This window comes from Monocercomonoides exilis, assembly GCF_001643675.1.
Source record: "Monocercomonoides exilis strain PA203 chromosome Unknown scaffold5-2102611, whole genome shotgun sequence".
In the NCBI taxonomy this organism is placed as follows: domain Eukaryota; phylum Preaxostyla; order Oxymonadida; family Polymastigidae; genus Monocercomonoides; species Monocercomonoides exilis.
In genome coordinates, this window is record NW_027150550.1 from 1,491,771 (window position 1) to 1,515,967 (window position 24,197).

Sequence of the window (24,197 nt, forward strand, 5' to 3'; positions counted from 1 at the left end):
TCAACGTTTTGAATCAATTTAAAAAGAAATATTTTTTATGAAACTCTGACAAAAGTCAATTCTAAGCTCATTTAAGTTTGAATTATTCATTTCCCTTGAAAAAAGATTATTTTATCATAAATTTAAACAGAAAACATCAATGTCAAAAAAACCCAAAACCAACTAGAAAATTAATTTAGTAAGGGAATGTTTTATTTCGGATTATCAAAACGTGTTCATATCAACAGAATTAGAAAGTTTTAGAATTAAACATAAATTTAAATGCGTGAAGTTATTTCGATCCACCTTGGTCAGGCAGGTATCCAAACTGGTAATGCTTGCTGGGAATTGTACTGCTTGGAGCACGGAATTCAGCCCGATGGACAGATGCCATCAGACAAAACCATCGGAGGAGGAGATGATGCATTCAATACATTCTTCTCTGAGACTGGTGCAGGCAAACACGTTCCTCGTGCAGTGTTCATCGATCTCGAACCAACTGTTGCTGATGAAGTGAGATCAGGAACATACAGAGAGTTGTTCCACCCAGAACAGATCATCTCTGGAAAAGAGGATGCAGCCAACAACTACGCTCGTGGACATTACACAATTGGTAAGGAAATTGTTGACTTGTGCCTCGACAGAATCCGTAAACTTGCTGACCAGTGCACAGGTCTTCAGGGATTCTTGGTGTTCAGCTCAGTTGGTGGAGGAACTGGTGCTGGTTTGGGATCACTGTTACTTGAACGTCTATCAGTCGATTATGGCCGCAAGTCGAAGTTGACTTTTACAATTTATCCCAGTCCTCAAATCTCCAACGCATGTGTTGAACCATACAATGCAGTTCTTTCAACTCATTCACTTTTGAACCATACAGAAGTGTGCGTCATGCTCGACAACGAAGCCATTTATGATATCTGCCGTCGTTCCCTCGATATCGAGCGTCCAACATACACCAACTTGAACAGATTGATCGCCCAGGTCATCTCGTCATTGACTGCATCACTCCGTTTCGATGGTGCTTTGAATGTTGATTTGTGCGAATTTCAGACAAATTTGGTGCCATATCCACGCATTCACTTTATGCTTTCATCATACGCTCCTGTTGTTACTCCAGAAAAGGCATATCATGAGAACTTGTCTGTTGCAGAAATTACGAACTCTGCATTTGAACCAGCAAATATGATGGCTAAGTGCGATCCAAGACATGGAAAATACATGGCTTGCTGCATGATGTATCGTGGAGATGTTGTTCCAAAGGATGTCAACGCAGCTGTTGCAACCATCAAAACAAAGAGAACAATTCAATTTGTCGACTGGTGCCCAACTGGATTTAAATGCGGAATTAATTATCAGCCACCAACAGTTGTTCCAGGAGGAGATTTGGCTAAAGTCCAAAGAGCTGTTTGCATGATCTCCAACTCAACAGCCATTGCTGAGGTGTTCTCAAGAATCGATCACAAATTTGATCTTATGTACGCCAAGAGAGCCTTTGTCCACTGGTACGTCGGAGAAGGTATGGAAGAAGGAGAATTCTCAGAAGCAAGAGAAGATCTTGCTGCTCTTGAGAAAGATTACGAAGAAGTTGGTGCTGAATCAGGTGAAGATGAGGAAGAACAAGAAGGTCAGGAATATTAGTTTTTTAAAAAATTTATTTGCTTTTAAAGGATAATACAAATATTATGAGTTCAAAATAAAAACTAATTTTGTGGATTTTGTATTTTTGATTTTGTATGAAATTTCTTTTTTGATTTTATTTTATATGTTGCTGAGATTTGGAAGCTGGATATTTTTTTTTTAATTTTATTTTGTGCAATTGAGGCGCACAGCATATTCTTCGTTAGATATTTGAATGTTGATGCAATTCTAGCTTCAAGAACAACAGATGAGATGTATGCAATACTTTCACACTCAAAGTCGAGGCGTTTATCTCTGGAAGTCATAGAGCATGAATGCCTTGTTGACTGCTGAAGGATATTGCATTGTCAATTAATTTTCTGCTCTTTGCTTTTGTTTGCATCTTCTTTAATATCGATGCTTTGCTTTCTATTTTTTTTGGTTATTTATATACATATTTCTTTTCCACCTATTTTTATCTTTTGTTTTTGTGAAAACTCAATGTCAAACATTGGTAATTTTTTTTAAAATTTATTCGAAATATGAAAAATGCAACTGTTCGTTGATCTTTGCAACGTAAAGTCTTCAATCACACATTTTCATGAAATGAAGAGTTGCAAAAAATTATTATTTCAATTCATTTGACTTTTTGTTTGCAAAGAAAGAAATCTAAATTCTTTTCTTCATCATATTTTCTAATGAATATTTATTTTTTCAAAAAACTTCATTTGTAGAATGCAAGAATATTCTTTTCATATTTTTCCATGTTAACATTCGTGAATTGGATGTTAGAATGAACTTTTGGATTATTAATTTATAGAATGGGCACAAAATACCGGACAAGAACGATTTCTCAATAATAACCTTGTGAATAATTCGGACAATTTTCCTTTTAATATATCTTATCCATTCAAACTCGTTTGAACGTCCAAACTGGACCTGTGCGGCACGATTTCCCATTTATTGTTGCTGTCGTTCATCGAAAAAAAAAAAAAAAAAAAAAAAAAAAAAAAAAAAAAAAAAAAAAAAAAAAATAAATAAATAAATAAATAAATAAATAAATCAAAAGAAAAGAAAAGAAAAGAAAAAAGAAAAAAGAAAAAAAAATGGTACCGATAAATAACTGACACTATTAACATATTTTCTCTCGAAAAGGAAAAAGATTATCAAAGATATCTTCATCTTTATTTATGCTAAAATATTTGTTATTGAAACAGTTGTGGTTATTTTTGCATTTGGTTTCACAAACTCTTCCCGTCAACAAACAACTTTCGAAAAAACAGCACTCCGAAAAATGAAATGATCACATAAATTATAACTCAGTTCTTAATGAAATAAAGATTTATTTCACCATTAAAAAAAAGCTTAAAAGTTCGAATTATCTCCATATGAGTGATCATTTTTCAAATCATCTTAATTCCATCAACAATTTCAGATTTAGTATTCTCGCTCAATAAATGGAAAAGAACACTTGGAAAATGTTTCAAAATTTTCACGAGCATTTGACTTTCTTTATTCTTGAAAATTAACTTTTTAACAATTTGCAACGGGTTAATCTTTTCTTTTCAAATTTTCTTGTTTAAACATAAAAGCTTTTTTATTATCAACATCCCGGAAAAAGAAATAATTTCTTAAATAGTTACACAGATCAACCATTATTGATTCATTTTTTTATTGAAATTCTTTCTCTTTTCATTCATGTTAAATGTTGGCAACATGTCCAAAATTTTTTTGAAAACTTCCTTATGTTTAATAATCAAATGTAATAAAAATCTCTTTATTTCATCAAATTTCTGTTCCCACTCATGAAATTTCAAAAAAATTGAAACAAAATCTTGGCAATGTTATTATTTCCTTTTTTGTGAAGTTTCTTGAGTGAGAACCGAAAGTTGATCGAAATTTGAAAATTTTATTTTATTTGAAAATTTAACAAAAGGAACTTTTCAAAAAAAAATTTGACACATTAATTCTTTAATTATGATAGTTGTTTCAATTTTTCAAATTGGTCTATTTTTTGCTGGAAATGCCTTTTGTATAATCAACTATTAATGTGTCTTTATTCAAAATAGTTTTGACAGGATTCATTCCAAAATTTGATTAACAGATAATTTCATCCTTCTTGTCTCGAAACACTTCAAAAACAAAAGTTTCATTAATTCGTTCCTTCTTCGACGCATGAAAAATGAGAAAAGTGAAAATACCTTCAAACGTTCGAATTGCAAAGGCACTCAACTGTTAACAGATTCCAATTTGTCACATTCGAACCGGATTCAAAAGAGAAAGTGTTGTTGAGAAAAAGAACATGTTGATGACTCGAAAGCAAGAAAAACGAGTCATGGAAATACTGAAAATTTTGAGAGATAAAAGAAAACAAATCACACAGAAAACGCTAAGAGCCGTTGTTGCAAAAGTTTGTCACAAAACTCCTTCTCACAATTTTCATTCTTCATTCATAAAAAGGCACAGCGAGGAATTGATGGTCGTCTCATCAAGCGTGAGAGACGAAAATTGAAAGAAAATATAAAAACAAAGCATTATCACTCGGAAATATCATTTTATTTAATATGTGTGTGGAAAATATTCATCTTTGATCTTCTTTGCTGATAAATCAGGTTATTATGCACATGAAAATACAAGAAAGATGAATCTGATCATCAGAACAAAAAGAAAATCGTGAAATAAATCGCACTCTTGTTGACAGAGGAGAAAAAATGTAATCATCGCTCCACTGCATTTCACTTGATAGAACTTTTGTTCCTCCTTGTTTTCTGGTGCAAAAACCATTCAACGTTAGACACCTTCATTGTCTAGGTTATCAAACCGGAATTCATGGTTGTGTGGAAATCAGAAATTCTTCATATTTCACAAAGGAGTTGTTTGAAAACTGGATTGAGAAAGTTTTCATTCCTTATGTCAGCATTAAAAGAATTATTTTGCCAGGCAAACATGCACAAGCAGTGTTGATGCTTGATGGCTTCCGAATTCACCTGTCAGATAATATCTTCTTTTAACTTTCAAAGGATAATATTTTGCTTTTGGTTTTGCCTCCGAATACAACACACTTGCTGCAGTCATTGGATTTATTAATTTTGTCACTATGGAAGCTTCAAATTCAACAGGTTAGATCGGGTTCAACGCACGATAGTATCTAACAACTTTTGTGAGTAGGAATGAACGCAATATTGCAAGTTTCTTCATCAATCAACATTTTTTCTGAATTCAAAGAAAGTGAACTTGTGAATGATTTTCACAGAGCTCCTTCAACAGTCCAGATCTTTGAAGAAAGCTTCAAAAATGCGATCTAAATTGTGAAATTGGACAACAAATCATTGCCGCTTTCTTGTTCCAGAAAAACAAGACAAACAAAAGGAAGTTTATGATCAATTATGAACATTTTAAGAATTCCAGTTAATGCAAGATTTCCATAATAAATCACATGTGGAAAACAATTATTATATCATCTGGTATCTTTTTATTTGTTAGAAATCTCTTATTTCAAAAAATCACGATTGAAGAAACAAGATATTCATAAAATTTTTGTTTCTTTTTACTTAAATACAGTACAAATCGGATATAATCTCATCCGGTTTTTAACATCGTTTTAGAGCTATATCCAATTGTGATCATATGCGATATGACTTAACACAGAAAAAAAAATAAATTAATTAATTTTTGGTCAACTAATTTGTTTTTTTTAAAATTCTTCACAAATACACTTTTTTTGATTATAATTAAAATATTTATCTTTCATTCACATTATTTAGACTTATTTTAAACATTATTTTGAAAAAACAAAAAATTGAGATTTTTGATCAAAAAACCTATCTTATATTGAAAAATGAACACATAATGAAACATAATGTGATAATCTATATTTAGCTCTGTGACAATATGCTGTCGGAAATGAATGAAAAAAAGGAAAAATGTCGGTGCTTCGAAAAATGTGACTGCAAACGATGTTGATAATATTCGATGTGATTTTAAACAGTCGAGATTGTATTTGAAATAAAATTTTGAATAAACAAGAAAAATGAATGAATAATTATACGGTGAAGTACTGTTATGATCACCTTGGTTGTAATCAAGACCGCGAATAATCACATATTTTGAAGAATTATGTACAATTTTCTGTTTGTTTTGTCGATTCATATAAAAATGAAAGTTGAAATTTTCTGCTTTTCAAAGAACAAATATTAACATTAATCATCAAAAATATAAAAAATATATAGTTAGTGTTAATAATGGTGGACACTTTCAATAACCGTGGACAATGATTATTATTGTGGGTTTGGCTTTTTTTTGGTTTTATGCAGTTTCAAAAATTATCAGTTATTGCAATGAAAAAAGTTTTTTTTAAATAATTTGATGTTCAAAATTAGATAATTTGAAATATGACAAAAAATTCAAACATAATGGGAATAATAATTAGGAAAAAAGGGTCTGATCAACGATGATAGGCGATTATTGAGAACGATTCATGAATGAGAACTTCTGAGTCGTCAAAAGGAATTTTTGAAAAGCCAAAGATGATGAATTACAAAATAATTGGATGGTTGGATTGCTGAAAACGTGGAGACTCTTTCGAAAGCGTTAAAGAAAAAACGAATCAAAATCGTCCGTAACAAGGACTTATTCTTCACGAGAAAAAGAGTTGATCAATCAAATTTGAAGTATATTTTGATGAGACAAAAACATCACAAAAAATCCAAATCAATAAAAGATGAAATGAGGAGAATGGGAAAGATTGAAAGAAACAGAAGAAAGATCAAATACAACGAACAAAAATGTTTTATTCATACTTTTGATGGCTCTAACAAGCTAAGAAAAAAAGAAAGGCTTACGAATACACATGTGAGAATAGTTGCAGATATGAAAGCCAATGCCTATTTCAGACAAACGATTTCACCACAATATTTTACAAACCAAACAGAAACAGAGACAGATGATAACGATTGTGAACATCAATTTGGAATTGATAGGCAATGACGAGACAGAAAATTGTGAAAGTGATGATGATCTTGATCAGAAGGATAATGAAAAAAGCAATTCCGAGCCCAGTGATGAATGCAAATGCACCGTATTTCACACAAGAACCATTCGAATTCAAAAATACTCCAATATCAATCAAAATGATCTTGAATCATCTGAGGATGACATTTGATAAATGAAAGTTGTGAGAGAAAACTTTAACGACAATAAATCATGTTCATTTGATATTTGTGACTGGCAACAAACTGAATGGACAAACATCGAAGTTATGTTCATGAACAGAAATCTATATCATCCAGAGTTCACAAAACAGTTATTAATAGAAATAAGTGTTAGTGTGCTCTTCAAAGTATTGTTTAATAATTATAATAAATTTACACCTTTTTCTTCAAGAGTTTCTTCTCCTTTTCTCAATTTTCCCATATAAATATTTGATTCACATTGTCACAGATGCTTCTGACAGTTCAATAAAGCGCAAAAGGAAGACCAAAAAACCAGATAAAAAACGATTGAAAATGAAAACATTTCACACGGATCAATATAGGAAATGTCAAGAACAAGTCTGGAAAACGTAAATTGAAGAAAATTTGTTGTTGCATTGAATGTTTGTCAAGATCACAAAATATATTCAGTGAATGAATTTCAACTTTCAATTATATTTATTTTTCAAATTATTTAATACGAATCACATTTGACAATATTTGTGACAATAACTGAATGATTGAACAATACAGATGATGAAAAAAAATGTTGAGATTAGTATGTCAATAACATGTCGAAGAAGAGAATTATTATGTTGTTGATGATTTGAAGAATAAACTGATGAAATAGAAGATTACACAAAAGAACATTATGAAAAAGAAAAAGCATGCTCAATTAACACCAAAGAATAGCTTTTAACTGAAGATGGAAAAAAAATAATAAGAGAAGTCTATGCTGCCATGCAAAAAGACCCGAAGATCAAGGTGAAATGATTATTTATGTAAAAAATAGGAATTTGGAGCTCCGGAAAATGAAGATTGGAAACTTCAGATAAAAGTGAAACTTACCAAGAGAGATAAAAAATTGTATGAAAAAAGCTGAAGAATACTGGAAGATAAAAAGATAGTTGTTAATTGGAAAAGGAAGCAGTTAGAAAAGTCAAAATGATGATGGCATCTGCTTTAGATTGAATTATCAATTGGAAAAACTTGAAGAAATGAAAAAAAAAAGAATTTTGTTGTTTGTTCAATGTGAAAAGCGATTTCAAAGAAAATAGCAAAGTTGCAGGAGAAGAAGAAGCAAATTGCTAACTTGAAATAAAAGGAGATTGGATAGAAAATAACAAAGATGAAGTTGAGTATTAAGAAATCTTATTGATAGAATCTTCAATCTTCTTTTAACAATTGCTTTCATAATTATCACTTAACTTTTCTTTTTCTTTTTCTTTTTCTTCCCCATTCCCTTTCTCTTCCACTTCCTCCATTTTCTTCTTCTTCTTCTTCTCTTAATGGATTCACTGTTGTCGCTGCCGCTACTTGTATTCGACTCAAGAACAGTTCCAATGCTGCTGAAATGGAAGAAGAAGAAGAAGAAGATAATTTGAAGATACTAAACATTGAGAACAGGAGGAGACGTTTATTTGAAAAAAGATGATTTTATGAAAGAAAAAGAATTGAAAAACGGAAAATGAGGAAATTAGAAAACGAGAAAATGAAGAAATAAGAAAGAAGAAAAATGAAAAAATGAAAAAGAAAAAAGAAAAAAAGAAAGAAGATAGAAGAAGATAGAAGAAGATAGAAGAAGATAGAAGAAGATAGAAGAAGATAGAAGAAGATAGAAGAAGATAGAAGAAGATAGAAGAAGATAGAAGAAGATAGAAGAAGATAGAAGAAGATAGAAGAAGATAGAAGAAGATAGAAGAAGATAGAAGAAGATAGAAGAAGATAGAAGAAGATAGAAGAAGATAGAAGAAGATAGAAGAAGATAGAAGAAGATAGAAGAAGATAGAAGAAGATAGAAGAAGATAGAAGAAGATAGAAGAAGATAAAAGAAGATAAAAGAAGATAGAAGAAGATAGAAGAAGATAGAAGAAGAAGAAGCAGAAGAAGAATCATCCAAAATAGAAGAATTAAAGCCCTCACCCACACACACGCCAGTGTGGAGCAGCGAGTTTGTCGAGTTAGAGCTCCACAGACGAGTCAAAGTTCCATTCCCAGTTGCAGTTCCATTTGCAGATGCATTTGCAGTGGCTGCTGTGTTTGTGCCTTCTGGAATAACACCGACATCAACATCAATGCCAGTGCTAATGCCAGGCTGAGGAGAGAAAGATAGAGGGATATCATAAACTGTGCGCAAGCGGGAGCGGTTCAGGCTTATGTTCGCACTCAGATAAAAGCAATTATCTAAGGTTGTATCTCTTTCTCTTTCTCTTTCTCTCTCTTTTTCTTTGGTTAATTCCTTTTTCACTTCATCATTCTTCTCTGTAATAGTATCAGTTAGTGCATTGTCTGTGAAAGCATCAGTGATGGTAGCTGTGTCTGAACTGACAGTTAATGCTCCCTGTGTCTGCCTCGCCACTCCACTTAGCCCTATTAGCCCAGCAGTACCTGCAAGCGACGGGTAGAAGGAAGAGGCATCTGAATTCACCAAATGTATTGAATGCACCGAATGCACCGAATTCAGAGAAGATGCCAGTGTGTTTGAGGAAGATGAGGACAACGGATGAGGCAGAGAAGCGCTCAGAGAAAGAGACAGGGAGGAAGGCGCGATATGGCCGGAAGAGCTGTGCAAGGCTGCAGATGCTGCGTTGCTCTGTTATATGATGCCAAAGGGGATGAAGAGATCGGAGGTTTTGCAAACGGGTCAGAGAAGACGAGGGAAGGCGGGTTTGGCCCTTTGTCCATTGCGTCCTACAAAGAGAGCAGATCAGTCTTGGTGAATGTGCTGTGGTGTGCAGCAGCCCCCCTCCCCTGCTTCTCCGAGTCAAACAAGGAGGCAGAGAAAGAGCGGGGCTAAGGGAATGATAGTGAAAGGAACGGGTAGATGAGGTCGGAAGGGCCAACGGCTGAGGAGTTGGCAGAGAAAGTGCCATTGCTGCTGCTGCCGTGGGTGAAGGCGCTGAGGGAGGAGCAGCGGGGAGAGGAGAAGGAGAAGTGGTCAAAAGAGTCAGGAAGCGCTCCTTCGGAGAAGTTGTTTTGGGATCCGTCAAGAGGGGAGGAAGAATAAGGGAGCATGGGGTAGAGAGGTGTGTTATTATTATTGTAATTATTATTGATACCAATGATACCTTCATTGAGTTAATTGCTGTTGTCCCTGGTGAGTGAGAACAGATCATCAGCCGCCTCTTCCCCGACAGAATATGTCACTGACTGATGATTATTCAAATACTCTCTATCTTCATCCTCCTCCTCTTCTTCTTCCAACGAGCTATTCGTTTCAGATCCTCCAATGCTAATCTCTGAGGCAACAACTGTTGATGTACCAACTCCATTTCATATGCAATTGTCTTTATTATTGCCTATTCCATCTCCTGTGCCTGTGATTGTACCTATTCCAGATAGAGACATTGAAAGCGAGCGAGAGCGGGGCTTCGAGCTGTCCATGAGGGAGTGGCCGAAGGAGTGGAAGGAACGGCACAAGGTGTGGCGGGAGGGAGACAAAGAGAACATATCGTCTTCGTCTATGGTCGGGGAGAGGTGATGATGGGATTTCTGGGTGAGTTTGTACCATTATCATTATCATTGTCATATTGTTATCATTGATTTCATTGTTATCATCATCGTCATTGTTGTTTTTGTTGTTTGTCTGGCTGAAACAGCACGCACAGCTGAGTCAAAAAAGGAGGAGAAAGAGGAAGAGAAAGGAAATGAAGAAATAGAAAAAGACGATGAAGATGAGCTAGAAGAGGACGACGACAAAGAAGAAGATAACCCCACAGCAGTATGTCTTCTGACGAATGTGTCCGAGGCTAGGCGATGAGATTGCACATCAACAGACATTCCACGAGGTGCTTCAAGTGCTGTCTTGATGTCTGTCTGAAATGAGTTCTTCCGGTCAATTCTACAGAAAATGGCATATTCTTCTTCTTCTTCTTCTTCTTTTTCTTCTTCTTCTTCTGTTAGCAATAAGCATTTCTCTGGCCCTCTCTTCTTCAAATATTTCATTCCCTCTTCGTCTCATTCATCTGTTCATGATACACACTCAAAATTGAATGGAATAACTTCCTCTCTTTCCTCCTCTCTTTCTTCTTCTCTTTCATCTTCCTCTTCTTCTCTTTCTTATTCTTCTGCGGCTGACTCTTTCTCTGCAAGTGCATCGTCGTCTGAGAACAAGCAGCGTGTCTCGTCTGCTGCTGTTGTGCTGAGAGACGGGAGGTGGGGCACAATCACATCGAATGCACTCACAAAAGCCAGACTGGATGTGGCTGAGATGAGCGACTCGAAAAGCCAAATTGCATTTTTGCTGCGTTTGATGGATGACTGCGAAGCGTCTGCGAGGAAGATTCCGCAGGTGTATGAGAACATTCTGAGTATCATCCGCAGCGGAGGCAGCGACCAGTCACATCAACAGCAGCAGCAGCAACAACAGCAGCAGCAGAGAACTCAGCCGATTGTTGTGGATGCACCGCTGAACTGTCCGATCTTCAGCTGCAGTGCCCACATCCCAGCAGCTGCGGTGTCTGCCACGAAAGAATTGCGTGTGAATGTGATGTTTGCAAGCCACGTGGCCATTCCGCTGAAGTTTGAGACTGTGACACTTCTGTTCAGCCACTCAGCACTCAGCACAACACTCACAAACGAGCAGCTGGTTGAGCGTTCTGTTTTGTACCAGGCACTTGCAGCAAGAGAAAAGCAAATGGAAAAGAAGACAGAGGATGGTGAATGTGAAGGTGAAGGCAGCAAAGGAAATGAAACTGCAAATGAAGAGTCTCATCACAGTGAATCTGAGAATTCAAAAAATAATTTTTCTTCATCAAATAGTTCAGTTGTTCAGTTTTCACATTCCTCGTCTTTTGGATTTGTACTTCGAGATGCTTTGAAAGCACTCACAGTGCAATCTCTTTGAACACAATTCAATCAGAACTGGACTTCTCTTATGAACTCTTATCAACTGGGATCGCCTCAAAATCATCGTCTTCATCATCAGAGACAACAGCTTCTTCCAAATCTTCTCCAAAAGCATCAAAAGCTTCTTATTCCAAGTCTTCTTTTGAGAGTGCTTCATATTCGCCTTCACATTCATCCATTATTTCTCAAACTGATTCTCTTCTTTCGCGTCCCGATGTGCCTGCTCCTCCACCCCTCACCTTTGAGAAGGAGTATCCTTTGGTATTTTTTCTCTCCTTCACTCCGCCTCCATCGATGACACACTCCTCCATCTCTCTCACAGACATCCTCCTTTCTTTCCCCTGTCGCATACCAAACGACCTGCCTGTCTCTTTTTCTCTTCGGCAGTTTCTTGCTGTGTCGCTTGACGATGACGAAGAGAGTGTGTTTGCATCGCTGCCTCATGTTGATGACGAAAGTGATGACAACACCAACAGAAATGAAATTAATCAGAAAGGAATGTCAAACAATCCATCTTCTTTGCTTGTTGAGATCAACTGCATCCACGTTGTCTTCTCCGCTGGGCAAGGCGCATTCAGCAGTTCTCCCCACACAGCCGACCATCGCTGTTTGTGCTGCAGCCACCGGAGCCTGTGATGCTGAGTGCAGTTCATTCGACGCCTGCTCTTGTGAATGAAGTGTGTGCAGTGTGTGTGCTGGTGAAGAGCAGAGGAGAAGACGCAGAGAATGTGAGGCTGTGGATCAAATGAAATGGAGATGAGGAGAAGACAGAGAAAGAGGAGAAAGAGGAGAAAGAAGGAGAAAATGAACAATAAGTTACATAAGTTCTTCTATTGAATTTGTCAGTAGAATAAACAAATGAATTTCCGCGGTTGCGACCAAAATCAAAACAGAACCTCTTTCATATGAAGGTGAATAAACAAATGAAGATGATGAAAAAGATGAGTAAGAAAAAAAAGAAGGAATGAGAAGGAAATGAGAGAAATACAAAAGATAAATGAAAAAGAGTGGAAAATTGACACTAAAGAACAAGAATTTAATAAAGAACGAAGTAACTATTGACTTTTCTTTTTCGAAACAACAATGAAATAATGTTCATAAAAAGCAATTATTTTTTTGAACTGATAATTTTTTTGTATTTTTTTATTTGAAAACACATGTTTCATATGTTTGTTTTTTGTTTTTATTTTTGATTTGTTAATAACTTTTTTGATAGTCTTTTTTTTATTGTTTGATAATGAAAATTATGTTTTTTTTCATGATAAATTTTCTTTTTTTTACTACCTGAAAGAAGAAATTATTTGGAAGAAGTTGTTATGAATTTTCTTTTTTTTCATGGAATCTTTAACAGTAACATTTCTCCTTCTGTTCAGCTTTCTTTTTGAGTTTGAATATTTATAACTTTTGTTTGTAGAAAATTTATCAGTAAAATCAAAATTTAATTTTGTAACATTTTTACAAATTGTTTTATTTTTTCTTTGAAGTTAAAGTTATTTCCTTTTTGTTTGAATTTAATATGCTCTTGATATTTTTATCTTCACACCAAAGATATTCGTTTTAATGATTTTTGTTAATTATTCATGCAAATGAGACATTTTGTCTCTGCATCTTCCACATCTTATGAAGTGGAATCTTTTCTCTTAGGTGAAGATTTTATTAAAAAAAATCAATGAAATTAAAAGTTTGTAAAGAAAAATCAACTTCAATGCATCACGCATTTGAATTCAAAAAATATTTTTCAAAAAAATTTTTTTTATTCTAATTTTTTCATCATTTTTGATCTGATTGTCCCACATTAAAAATCATTGTCCACAGTTATTGAAAGTGTCCACAATTATTGACACGGACTATGTAACAATTTTGGTGGATAAAGATAAAAAATGAATTAATTTTTTTCTCTCTGTTAATAACTCATTCAGATAAAAACTTCAATAAAAAATAGTGACTGTTTTATTGAAGTTGGCAAAAATCTCAAAAATTTGAGTGAAATGGATTGCGTTTTTAACCGAGCTTCACTGTAATAATAATAAAAATAAATGTGGGCGATAATACTGACTTTCAAGCTTTATTTGCACAAAGCACAAAAAAATAGTTTCACTTACAACATTTTTTAACTAAAAAATATTGCAAGATAAATTTGATTTTCATATTTGTAAACAAGCATAGTCAAAATAAAATCATGAATTTTTGTGACATTTAACGAATGTCAAAAAATGAGCACATTTTGATTGTGTTTTTTTTTGATTAAATAAAGAAAATGAAAAGTGCATAATTTTTAAAAGAAAATGCCTGAAGTCATATATTTTGTCCCAAGTGAGCATTAATAATGATTTAAAGTCAAGGCTTCAAAAAAAAAAAAAAAAAAAAAAAAAAAAAAAAAAAAAAAAAGGAATCATAAAAGTGTTAAAAAGTTGTGAAAATGAGAAATATGATAAGTTGAGAATGCTTATTTCAATTTCTTTTTGAGACATGATTTTATTTCCAAATAAAAATTTATTTAACGATGCATGAAAAAAAAAAAAAAAATCACATAACAATGAAATGCGATTTGTTTTTATTGATAATGTTTTAATAATAACATACTGCGAAAAATAATACAATTATTGAAAATTCTTTTTGACATGATAATCGTGAATAGTTTTTTCATGAAGTCCGGGTTTTCGAAAAATTTTCAGGGTTTTTTAAAGACAATGGTTATGAACTTTTCCGCAAAAGGCAAACATTGTTGCAATTGGATTTCTATCCAAAAATTTCAGTGAAAATAGAATTCATCAGTCATCAATTTTCAACCCAATGAACAAATCAAAATTCAGTTTTTTCTTTCAAATTAATCACTTTTATTCATCATTTCTTTAATAATTTTATATTTCTCTCTTCAAAAGTAATAATAAAAACAAACAATATTAATTCAATAATCAAGATTTCATAACGATCAAATTGAGAATATATCAGATTCATTCTCAAATGTTTCAAAAAAATTATAATTTAAATGGAAAATATAAATATATTGGGCGCAGGAATTTTTATTTTCAGTTTTTTCTTTCATCTTCTTCCATGGCGAGGTTCTCCACCAGCGCAAAAGTTTCAATAAATATTGTCGCTCTGATGTTGGTTGTTGTCAATTGCTGCAATACCTCTATTATTGCTGTAAAACAAAATCAACAAGAAACGAATTGGGAGATGCCAGAAAGCACGATCAGCGTTGAAAACAGCAGCAACAAATACTACAATAAAAATGGCATAGGTGCAGCAAAAGACGTATTTTCATCAGGCGATCGTGTCAGTTGTGCCCGAACAAATGTGAATATCATCAATGCCTCGTTGTGTGTGAGCGATCTCGCCATGGAACCTCTCAGTGGCTGTGCATTCCTCGCTGCACAACATCACTCATCATGCACCATTTTCTCCTCCACCTGCCAAATTCACGCAGATGCCAGCCACGCACTTTTCCTCTCTTCTCACAGCTCCCTCTCCTTCTCCAACTTCTCCCTCTCCGTCCACCAACCAGCCATCCTCTCCTTCCCCCTCTTCTCTCTTCCTCAAAATCTCCTCCCAGATGCACACTCCCCAATCCACACCTCCTTCTCCATCTCCCATTCCTCTTTCTCTTCTTTCATTTCCCTTCACAATCCCTTCCTTTTTTCTCCTTCATCATCCTCTTCTTCTTCCCTTCTCTATCGTCATCTTCAAATCCACCTCGATCTCCATCTCTCGGACACACTCTTCACAAACATCACCACTGCGCCACAATCCACACACACCATTCCTGTCAAACCCACACACACACACAACTCATTCACCACCACCACCACAATCACCACAAACACAAACACCACAAACACAAACACAATACCCTTCTTATCTCTTCGTTCCTCTCTCTCCATCCACTCAACCATTTTCTTCCACGCCCACAACCCCATCGATGGTGCCATTCTCCCCAACCTCAACAGCCCATCCACTTCCCTCTCTGCCTTTAATGCCTCTTTCCTCCACCAAACACGCTCTTCACCAAATGTTGCTGTGGTTCATGTAGGAACAGAATCTCGAAGAAAGAGACCAGGCAGATTGGACTCGTTCGATGAAAACAACCATCGCTTCGAATGGTGTGAATGGAATGATTCAAATGGTGATAGTGATCATGGAGGTGCACTTTATGTCAACTGCAGCAATGCCAATCTCACAATCACTTCTTGTTCATTCAACAAATGTTCGGCAAGTGATCATGGTGGAGCGTTATTATGCCAATACTTATTGCAAATCAGTATCTCAAAATCCAGTTTCACAAACTGTTCGGCCACTCATGGAGGAGCGAATTGCATCATGTTTCCGCAAACAAATTCTGTTTGGACATTCTCGGAAAACAGAGTGGAAAATTGTTCAATAACATACTGGTGTGGAACCGGTTGGTATTTTTGGCTCAATGATATACCATCAAATGCTCAATTCCTGTTCACAAACTGCAAGTGCAATGCAAATTCAGGTGGTGATGCCGCTGGTTCTCTCTCATTTAATCGTCCTCCACAAAATAAAATAAGTCACTTTTCAATTAATGAGTGTTGGTTTATAAATAATAAGTTAACTTCTTCTTCCTCATGGGGTGGCGCCGGAATATACTTTGATAGAACTTACTCTTGGATGAATGGAGTAAAATTCATCACATTCTGTTTCTTCGATGGTAATTCAGCTGCAAATGGAAGAGGAAATGATGTGTTCTTTTACGGAAGTGATATCACTCAATCTCCATTCGAAAATTGTGGATCAACAGCTCCAACACAAAGAGTGTGGAATAACAATACAGCTGAAAACGCTGAGTTCAACAGCTGGCTCCCCCTCATCAACCAGAACAAAATTGTAGCCAATGATGGATCAGATGTTGATGCCTGCGGCGAAGCAAATAAACCATGTGCCACAATCGATTACACACTTAGATGCATTGCTCCCTTCAGTGATGCCTCACTCACCCTCCTTGACTCCACTTTCACTCCCGCAAAGACTCTCACGTTCCGTGCTCCAAATACAAGAATCACAGGAAATGGCACAACTACAACCACAATCGTCTCTAGTGGTATTCTTCAACCACCAAACTCACATTTACAATCATCACAATCAACATCATCATTTTCATTTTCATTATCTTCATCATCAACATCAACATCTTCTTCACCAGATCCATCTGCCACTTCTGCCCTCTTCGCACAAACTCAGGGTTCCCTCACAGTCTCTGCCCTCGCCCTCGCCCACAACTCCACAAACCCTATCACCCCCATCCTCTTCCACCTCTCTCAAAACTCCCCTTCCCTCAACCTCAACACAACCACCATCGCCGGAACAACCCCATCTTCATCATCAATCACAACCCCCCTCTTCTTCGTCACTGCTGGCTCCCTCGCCCTCAACCACACAGCAATCACCCAACTCTCCCTCAACAGCCAAAGCATCTTCTACCTCACCTCCATCACAGCTCCCCTCACCCTCAACTCCTCCAACATCACCCACATCACCTCCACTGCCACCCCCGCCAGTTGTGTTCTCTCCTCTGCCACCTCCCCTGCCCTCTCCCTCTCCCTCGCCAACTGCACCATCACCAACATCAACTCAGCTCCACAAAACCAACAGACTGCCACCAATGGCGGGTGCATCTCATTCGCCTCATCTGTTCCTGCCAACTCGTTTTCGGTGAGTGACACCACCTTCTCCAGCTGTTGTGTGAGCGAGGATACAAGTTCTGGAGGAAGAGGCGGTGCTCTCATGATCGAGTTCAATGAAGTCTTACAAGTGTCAGCATCCTCCTTTTCCATCGCCAACATCATGTTTTCAGCCAACAAGGCGAGTGTCGGAAGAGATATGTATTTTTTATGCGAATCATTTGTCACTTCTGTGAAGGAACCGTTGTTCACCTTCATGAGAAGCATCACTGAAAAAGACAACTCAGTTGTTGGACATGACAGAACTCATATGTTTAGAGATTGGGACGTGGACTTGTTTATATTTTTGGATGGGTATACTTCTGACACGATATATGTTGATGGAACATCTGGAGTGGAGAAGGTGTATTGTGGGTTGGAAAAGGCTCCATGTTTGAATGCGAATTATGGAATGGGGCATTTGAAGAGATCACAGAATATTAAACAGGAGATTATTCTATGTGCAAATTCATCTGTTGCTGGATGCTTGGATGTTGGAGGAATGAGTGTTAAGTCCAAATCCGAGACAATTGTGGGTGTTGAATGCCAAAGAGAAGTGAGTGGCTCTGAAGACTGTATTCTGAAATCAACATCGATGACAGAAATGGAGTTTATTGGGATTATTGTTCCATCAAGTTTTATCAGAACCATGTCAGCAGTGATCGAGTCTGGCACTCAAAATGGGGAGTTGCACATGAAAAATTGTGAAATGAGTGTGATTGGAGGAAACAAAAACACAATTGAGTTTTCCTTGATCAGATCAACGGGGAAAATGGTTGAACTAGACTTTGTCAGGATTTCAGATGTGAAATCATCTGTCGCGCTTCTGTCAATTTCACCTTCATCAGGAACTGTGAATGAAGACGAATTCAGAGTGAAACTGTTGAATTGCACAATAGAAGGATGCAGTTTGGATGATTCCTCATTTGATGGATCTCCATTGATGATATCTTCTTCCGTTTTGTTTGAAAACAGCAACTTTTCGAATATTGAGAACAAAGGTAGCGAAGAAGGAGGTGTTGCGAGAGTGATATTGAAAGAGAATGAAGAATTGGTGATCAAATCGATAAATGCATCATCTTGTTCGCTTTTAAAGAACAATGGAAAAGGAGGATTCTTGTATTTGGATTGTCAGAATTGCTTGAATGAAAAGCCATTTCTTTTTGATGCTGGAATTTCTTTTGAGAACAACAAAGCAGCCATTGGAAAGAATATGTTCATTTTTGGAAAGGATTTGAATAGTTCTGTGACAAATGACTCATTCAAGTTTGATTATCCATCAATGAAGGATGATAAAACTTTGTTTGTTGGAAGTGATGATTTTCATCAAGAAAAGGATTTGTTCATTTTCCTTGTTTCATACAATTCAATGGAGATATTTATCTCATCGAGTGGATTTGATGTGGCGCGTTGTGGAAGTGAAGAAGAGCCATGCTTCACGATGTGGAAAGGGATGGAAAACATGGAAAAGGAGATTGGAAGAAAAACAATTCAAATTGAAGTATCAACTTTCATTCGAGATTTATTCAACATGTCCAATTATCAGATCAAAAAAAGTGTAAAGATGGGAGAAGAGAATGTGAAAGCGATATTGAATTTTGAAAAGGCAATTGGAAGTCAACTGGAATATTTTATGGTGAATGAAATTCATCTTGAATTGGCAAATATCCAACTCCAACTGGTATCTGGATTTGACAACTCAGCCAAAACAATTATTTCAAATATAAATGGAGATTTGGTGATAACTGGATGCTCATTCCATTCAGAAGCAGAAGTGAACAATGGATTTGAATGTGTATTTGTGGATGCAATTGGAGGAAGTGTGGAAGTGAATGATTTGTCGATGGAATCATGCAATGTTGGAAACAGCATTTTTGCCATTCATGATTCTGGAATTGCTTGCCATTTGGAGAATGTTCACGTGAAATCGTTTAATGAAAGTGGAGGATGCATTTTATCAATCAAGAAATCTGAAGCAGGATTGAAGATAAATGAAGGAAGTGAAGGAGGGATAAACCTTCAAATTGACAAATCATCATTTTCTGGTGTGAAGAGAAGTGATAATGGAGCAAGCATTTTGGAATCAAAGAGTGAGAATAAGATTTGTTTGATTGTGAATGAGAGCAACATCACAGAAGACAAAGCAGAAATGAGTGAAAAAGGAGGAGACATATTCTTCACATTGGGCGCATCAGGATCAATGAAGATGATTGAATCGACAATCAGTCATTGCAGCTGCAGCAACAGCACAGGAAGAGGAGGAGGAGTGTATCTGGCAACAAAGGAAACAGGGTTTCTTAATTTCACATTTGTGGGAATGAAATTCAGTGCAAACACAGCAAGTGTTGGAAATGATATTTTCATTGAATGCTTCAACATCACATCTCAGATCAATGAAACCCAATTCCGATTTGATCTTCGAGAGGGACATTATTCACGAATTGATGCGATATATGGAATTGATAGGTGTGAACACAAAGAAGATACAGATCTGATTGATTTTGTGACGATCTTTCAGAGTGACACAATCATTGTGAGTAGCTTGAATGGATCGAATGAGAGACAATGCGGAACAAGCACGCTTCCATGTCATTCGATTGATTATGGACTGATGCATCTGACTTCAGATTTCATAAGTCTGATGTTCATTGTTGAAGAGAGTGTGATTGTTGAAGAAATAAGTCTGAAAGAAATGAGCCTAAGTTCGAAGATCAGAGAGATGTGCAAAGTTGAAGTGAAATCAGGGATTGAAAAAGCAAAGGATGCATTGATAACAACAAATGGAGAAGTGTCTTTGCTGAGAGTGAATTTTGTGTTTGATTTAAATTTCATCTCTTCACATGAATCGCTAATATCACCAGAAGGAGGGATTCTTGAGATAATGAATTGTTCATTTGACTCAAAACAACAAACAGAAGATGGAAATGCGGCTTTTACGAGCATTCCATTTCATCTAATAAATATGGCAAAAGGAGAATTACAACTTGATGGATGCACAATATCAAATCTCATTCTTCATAAATCTGCATTATCTCTTTCATCACCACTTCCATCAGTGATTGATTCATTTGAAATCTGCAATTCAACGATTCAAACTTCTCTGATTGATATTAATGAATGCGGACAAATGAATATCGACAGATTGCTTGCTGAAAACATTTCAGTTGAAGAAAATGAAGATTCATTGATATCTTGCTTGACAATGAAAAAGACAATCCATTTGACAAATTGCACAATGGGCGGAGTTGGTTCAAAGACCACAAAAGGAAAATTGATGAAATTGGAGAATTGTACAGATGTGAAAATGGACAGTTGCATTTTTGATGGGAGTTCAAAGGAAAGAAATGAGGAATATTTGAATACAGGAGAAGAGATGTGCAGATGGGATGGATCTCTTGTGGATGTTGTGAAGAGTTCTGTGATGATGAAAGACACAACAATATCGAATTCAGCTGAAGGGGGAATAACAATGAGCGGAGGAGCATTGACTATTAGTGATGGAAGATTTGAGAACAATAATCCAACTATTGAAGGATATCCATCGCTGAAAAGGAATATCATCTGTTCTAATGCTGGAACATTGAATGTGGTTAGTTTGAAAGGAGGAGATGGTTGGAAGGATAACTCATCACTCTGGATGCTGAATGACGGGTGCAGTTTTGAAGGGATTGTTTCAGAAAGGGATTCATCATTCTTCATTCCCGTTCTGGAGAGTGTGGATGCAAAAGAAGAGGCAAATAGAATGAAGCTGATATTCAAAGGGATGCTTCTTGTTCCATGCAATCTGTCATTCTCAGTTGTGAAGAGAAAAGGAGAAGAGAAAGAGATTGAAAAGCACAATTTTGTTTCAAATGGGTTTTTGTCAGAAAGGGTAGTTGAAGGAAGTGTGGGAAAAGATCTCATCAGCAATTGTGAAAATGAAGTAGAAGTGAGTGTGTGCATTGTGTTTGGGAATGCAGAATCGCCTTCATCAACAAATTCATTCATTCTGAAGAACAGAAGTGAGATTGAGCTAAAAGGAGATGAAAGAATTGTTGAAGGAGGAAAAGAAGGAAAATCGATATGGCCCATAATTGTAATAATTGTGTGCATTGTTTGTGTAATACTGCTTGTAGTCATTGTTGTTTTGGCTGTAAGATGGAGAAGAGCAAAGAATGAGAACAAAGATCTGAGAGAGATTGTGAATGACTCTGTGAAAAAGGATCCGAAACTGATTGAGATGGTGACGATGGAGATGTCACCTGAAGCGCAGTGGAGGAGAGCGGAGAAGGAAGCAGAGAAGAAAAACGAAGAGAGGATAAAGAAAAGAATAAATGGAAAGGAGATGGTGCATTCAGAGTCTGAAGAATATCTTCTATCTGAGAGTGGCTCCACTGAATACATTCTTGGAAAAGACTCAGACAAGATTCCACAATGGATGCTGAAGAAGGTTGATGAGAAGGAGGAAGAAGAAGAAACAAGAAAGAGAACGCCTTCACCTTCCATTTCATCAACTTCAACAACAGATACCGACACAACTTTTGTTCGAGGTGAAGATCTGTGCCCAACCACCTCTTCCATGTCGAATCTGGTGGATGCAATGGCATGTTCATCTCCACACGAGAAATTGATTGTGGATTTGAGGGACTCGCTGTTCATGTTGTTGCATGGAAGGAACGAGAAAAAGGAGATGGCGATTGGCACCTTTCAGGAAAGAGAACAAACAGCTGCCCAAATCCTGTTCTGGGTGGCAAACGGAGCTCTTCATTCCTTTGACGAAATGGACAATCCTCTTTCTTCACTTGCCAATCTCAGTCCTCACATTGTGCTGTTCTCTGAACATATGGTCATCTGCATTGCGATGCACTCGGACTGTTCTTCTGATGATAGTTCAGATTCATCGTCGATCTCTTCATTGACAATTGTTTCTTCTTCGTCCAATATATCGTTGATGAGCGAAAGATTCACCGATTCTCCACCTCCATCATCCGCGTTTGAGGATGATGAAAACGCCAGAAAAGAGTTTTTGAGATGGAAGGCACCAGAGCTGCTGATGAACAAGAAGATGGGGGCAACCAAGGAGTCTGTGGTATTCTCGATTGGGATGATGCTGTGGGAGTGTCTGACGCTGCAGATCCCGTTTGGGGAGTATGAAGGGGAAGTTGCAGGGCAGAAGATCGCAAACGGGGAGAGGCCGAGCACAGACACGATTCAAGACTCCAAGCTCACAAATTTGGTGAAGAGCATGCTTTCATCGACGGTATCAGACCGACCGTCTCTTGTATTTCTGAAAAGTGAGTGCATTCGGCTTTTCCCTCAAAACGCGTGCAACTTCACAGTTTCTGATGCAATCGACCTTGCGATGGAGTCAAACTGCAGCGAATGCAACAATGGCAGCTGCTCGACAAAGAAAAGCAGCAAGACAACAACTCAAACGCTGGCTGAGCAGTAATCTCCAGTGAAGCCACTGCGTTCAACAACATTTTGGCATCTGTTTCAGGCATTCAAGAGAAAATCGGGAATTGGGGATATTGGCTGAAGCCGATTGAAAGAATTTGTGTTTGTATTTTGTTGAGTTGCGAAAAGGAAACGATGCAGCTGTGCTGATGCCAACGAATGTTTATCAGGATTCAGCGTGATTCGGATATTCAGCGTTGCGTGTATTTGTGGATGCGACTTGTTTGTTTTAATGATGTGCTTTTATTTCATAAAAGCAGAATTGGAAGTTATTTCAATCAATACGAATTGAAAATTTAGATAACTTTTATTTTAAGAAAAATGGAATGGCTTTTGCAGAAGAATCGACATTCTCAATGGCAGGATGTGATTATTCTGTGAAATGAGTCTGTTTGTTTTATTTCATGAAAAGACTCAAAAAACATTGAAAATCTCAATACTAATTATTTTTTTCAGAAAATAATGAAAAAAACGATGAAATGTGAAAGAAAAGTGAAAAAAAGAAAAGAAAAGAAATAATTGAGAGGGATTTGAAATGAAAAAAAGGATTTTGTTCATGTTTTGTTTCCTTGTGGAGTGGTATTGAAAAAAGAAGTGAAAGAATGGGGAAAAAACTCCAAACAAATGATCCAATTAAAAATTGAAAACAAACTCGTTATTCGAGAAAAACAAATATCATGAAGAAATCTTCTCAATGACAATCAACAGGGAATTTGAGAAACATGAGAACATTTGTTGTTTTTATTTTCATTTCTCATTTCTTTTCTCACAATGAAATAAATCATTCAATCGGGTATTTTTAAAATATCTTGATTTTGACACCCTTCAATTTGATTGAAATATTCACACTTTGCAATCGCTGAGTTTGTTCCATATTTTCAGAGATCAGGATCTCATTTTTGTTATTTCAGCACATCTTATCTGAATCATAGAAGATCGTTCTTATCTCATTATTCTTTGGACAAATGTGGAGAACAAGTGGAGAAATCCCTTTTCCTTTTATACAAAAAAACAATATTGATGAATCAATATTCAAGGAGTTCGGAAGTTGCTTGAAATGACTTCACAGAAAATAATGGATTGTTTATTGTTCAAACAATGAGGAATCCAGAAAGCTTGGAATGGAAGAAAGACAATAATTCACTGCACTTGGTGAATGGAAACATATTCAGCAGGAAAGATTTGAACTGGAGGGCAATTTGTGGCTTCAGAAGAGAAAGATCGAACATGGATGAATTGTGAAAACTGAGATTTTGAAAAAAAGTTAACAAGAAGCCTTGCCCAAGCATTATCTGCACTTTCCACTTCCAATAGATAACAATTTCAATTGAGAAGCTCTCTGATACCATCAACAGCTTCACAGCTCCAATTCTCCAAAATCAATTCAGATGATAATTGGAGGAGTCTGATCGAGCATTCTGAGAATGTTCCTCATTCACGGAAC

At 36.4% G+C, this 24,197-nt stretch overlaps 6 protein-coding genes across 6 annotated transcripts; 4 read left to right on the top strand and 2 right to left on the bottom strand.

The window, feature by feature from the left end:
* The first annotated feature begins 186 nt into the window (after positions 1 to 186).
* Positions 187 to 2,309, top strand: MONOS_4301 (Tubulin alpha chain). Its single transcript, XM_067874364.1, has one exon. It carries the CDS (start codon positions 262 to 264, stop codon positions 1,615 to 1,617), a length of 1,356 nt encoding a protein of 451 aa, XP_067734379.1. The 5' UTR covers positions 187 to 261; the 3' UTR covers positions 1,618 to 2,309.
* Positions 2,310 to 7,985: 5,676 nt separating this feature from the next.
* Positions 7,986 to 9,859, bottom strand: MONOS_4300 (uncharacterized protein; the record flags this gene model as incomplete). The annotated part of the gene is made up of 3 exons (XM_067874363.1): positions 7,986 to 8,175; positions 8,717 to 9,203; positions 9,427 to 9,859. 3 exons carry the CDS (start codon positions 9,857 to 9,859, stop codon positions 7,986 to 7,988), a joined length of 1,110 nt encoding a protein of 369 aa, XP_067734380.1.
* Positions 9,860 to 10,014: 155 nt separating this feature from the next.
* MONOS_4299 (uncharacterized protein) lies at positions 10,015 to 10,266 on the top strand (the record flags this gene model as incomplete). Its single annotated transcript, XM_067874360.1, has 1 exon — positions 10,015 to 10,266. The coding sequence occupies one exon, from the start codon at positions 10,015 to 10,017 to the stop codon at positions 10,264 to 10,266; it is 252 nt and encodes an 83-aa protein (XP_067734381.1).
* A 369-nt stretch (positions 10,267 to 10,635) lies between these two features.
* MONOS_4298 (uncharacterized protein) lies at positions 10,636 to 12,269 on the top strand (the record flags this gene model as incomplete). Its single annotated transcript, XM_067874359.1, has 2 exons — positions 10,636 to 11,455; positions 11,647 to 12,269. The coding sequence occupies 2 exons, from the start codon at positions 10,636 to 10,638 to the stop codon at positions 12,267 to 12,269; spliced, it is 1,443 nt and encodes a 480-aa protein (XP_067734382.1).
* Positions 12,270 to 15,023: 2,754 nt separating this feature from the next.
* MONOS_4297 (uncharacterized protein) lies at positions 15,024 to 15,230 on the bottom strand (the record flags this gene model as incomplete). The annotated part of the gene is made up of 1 exon (XM_067874358.1): positions 15,024 to 15,230. One exon carries the CDS (start codon positions 15,228 to 15,230, stop codon positions 15,024 to 15,026), a length of 207 nt encoding a protein of 68 aa, XP_067734383.1.
* Positions 15,231 to 16,268: 1,038 nt separating this feature from the next.
* MONOS_4295fu4296 (uncharacterized protein) lies at positions 16,269 to 23,147 on the top strand (the record flags this gene model as incomplete). Its single annotated transcript, XM_067874357.1, has 1 exon — positions 16,269 to 23,147. The coding sequence occupies one exon, from the start codon at positions 16,269 to 16,271 to the stop codon at positions 22,746 to 22,748; it is 6,480 nt and encodes a 2,159-aa protein (XP_067734384.1). The 3' UTR covers positions 22,749 to 23,147.
* Between the last annotated feature and the right edge of the window lie 1,050 nt (positions 23,148 to 24,197).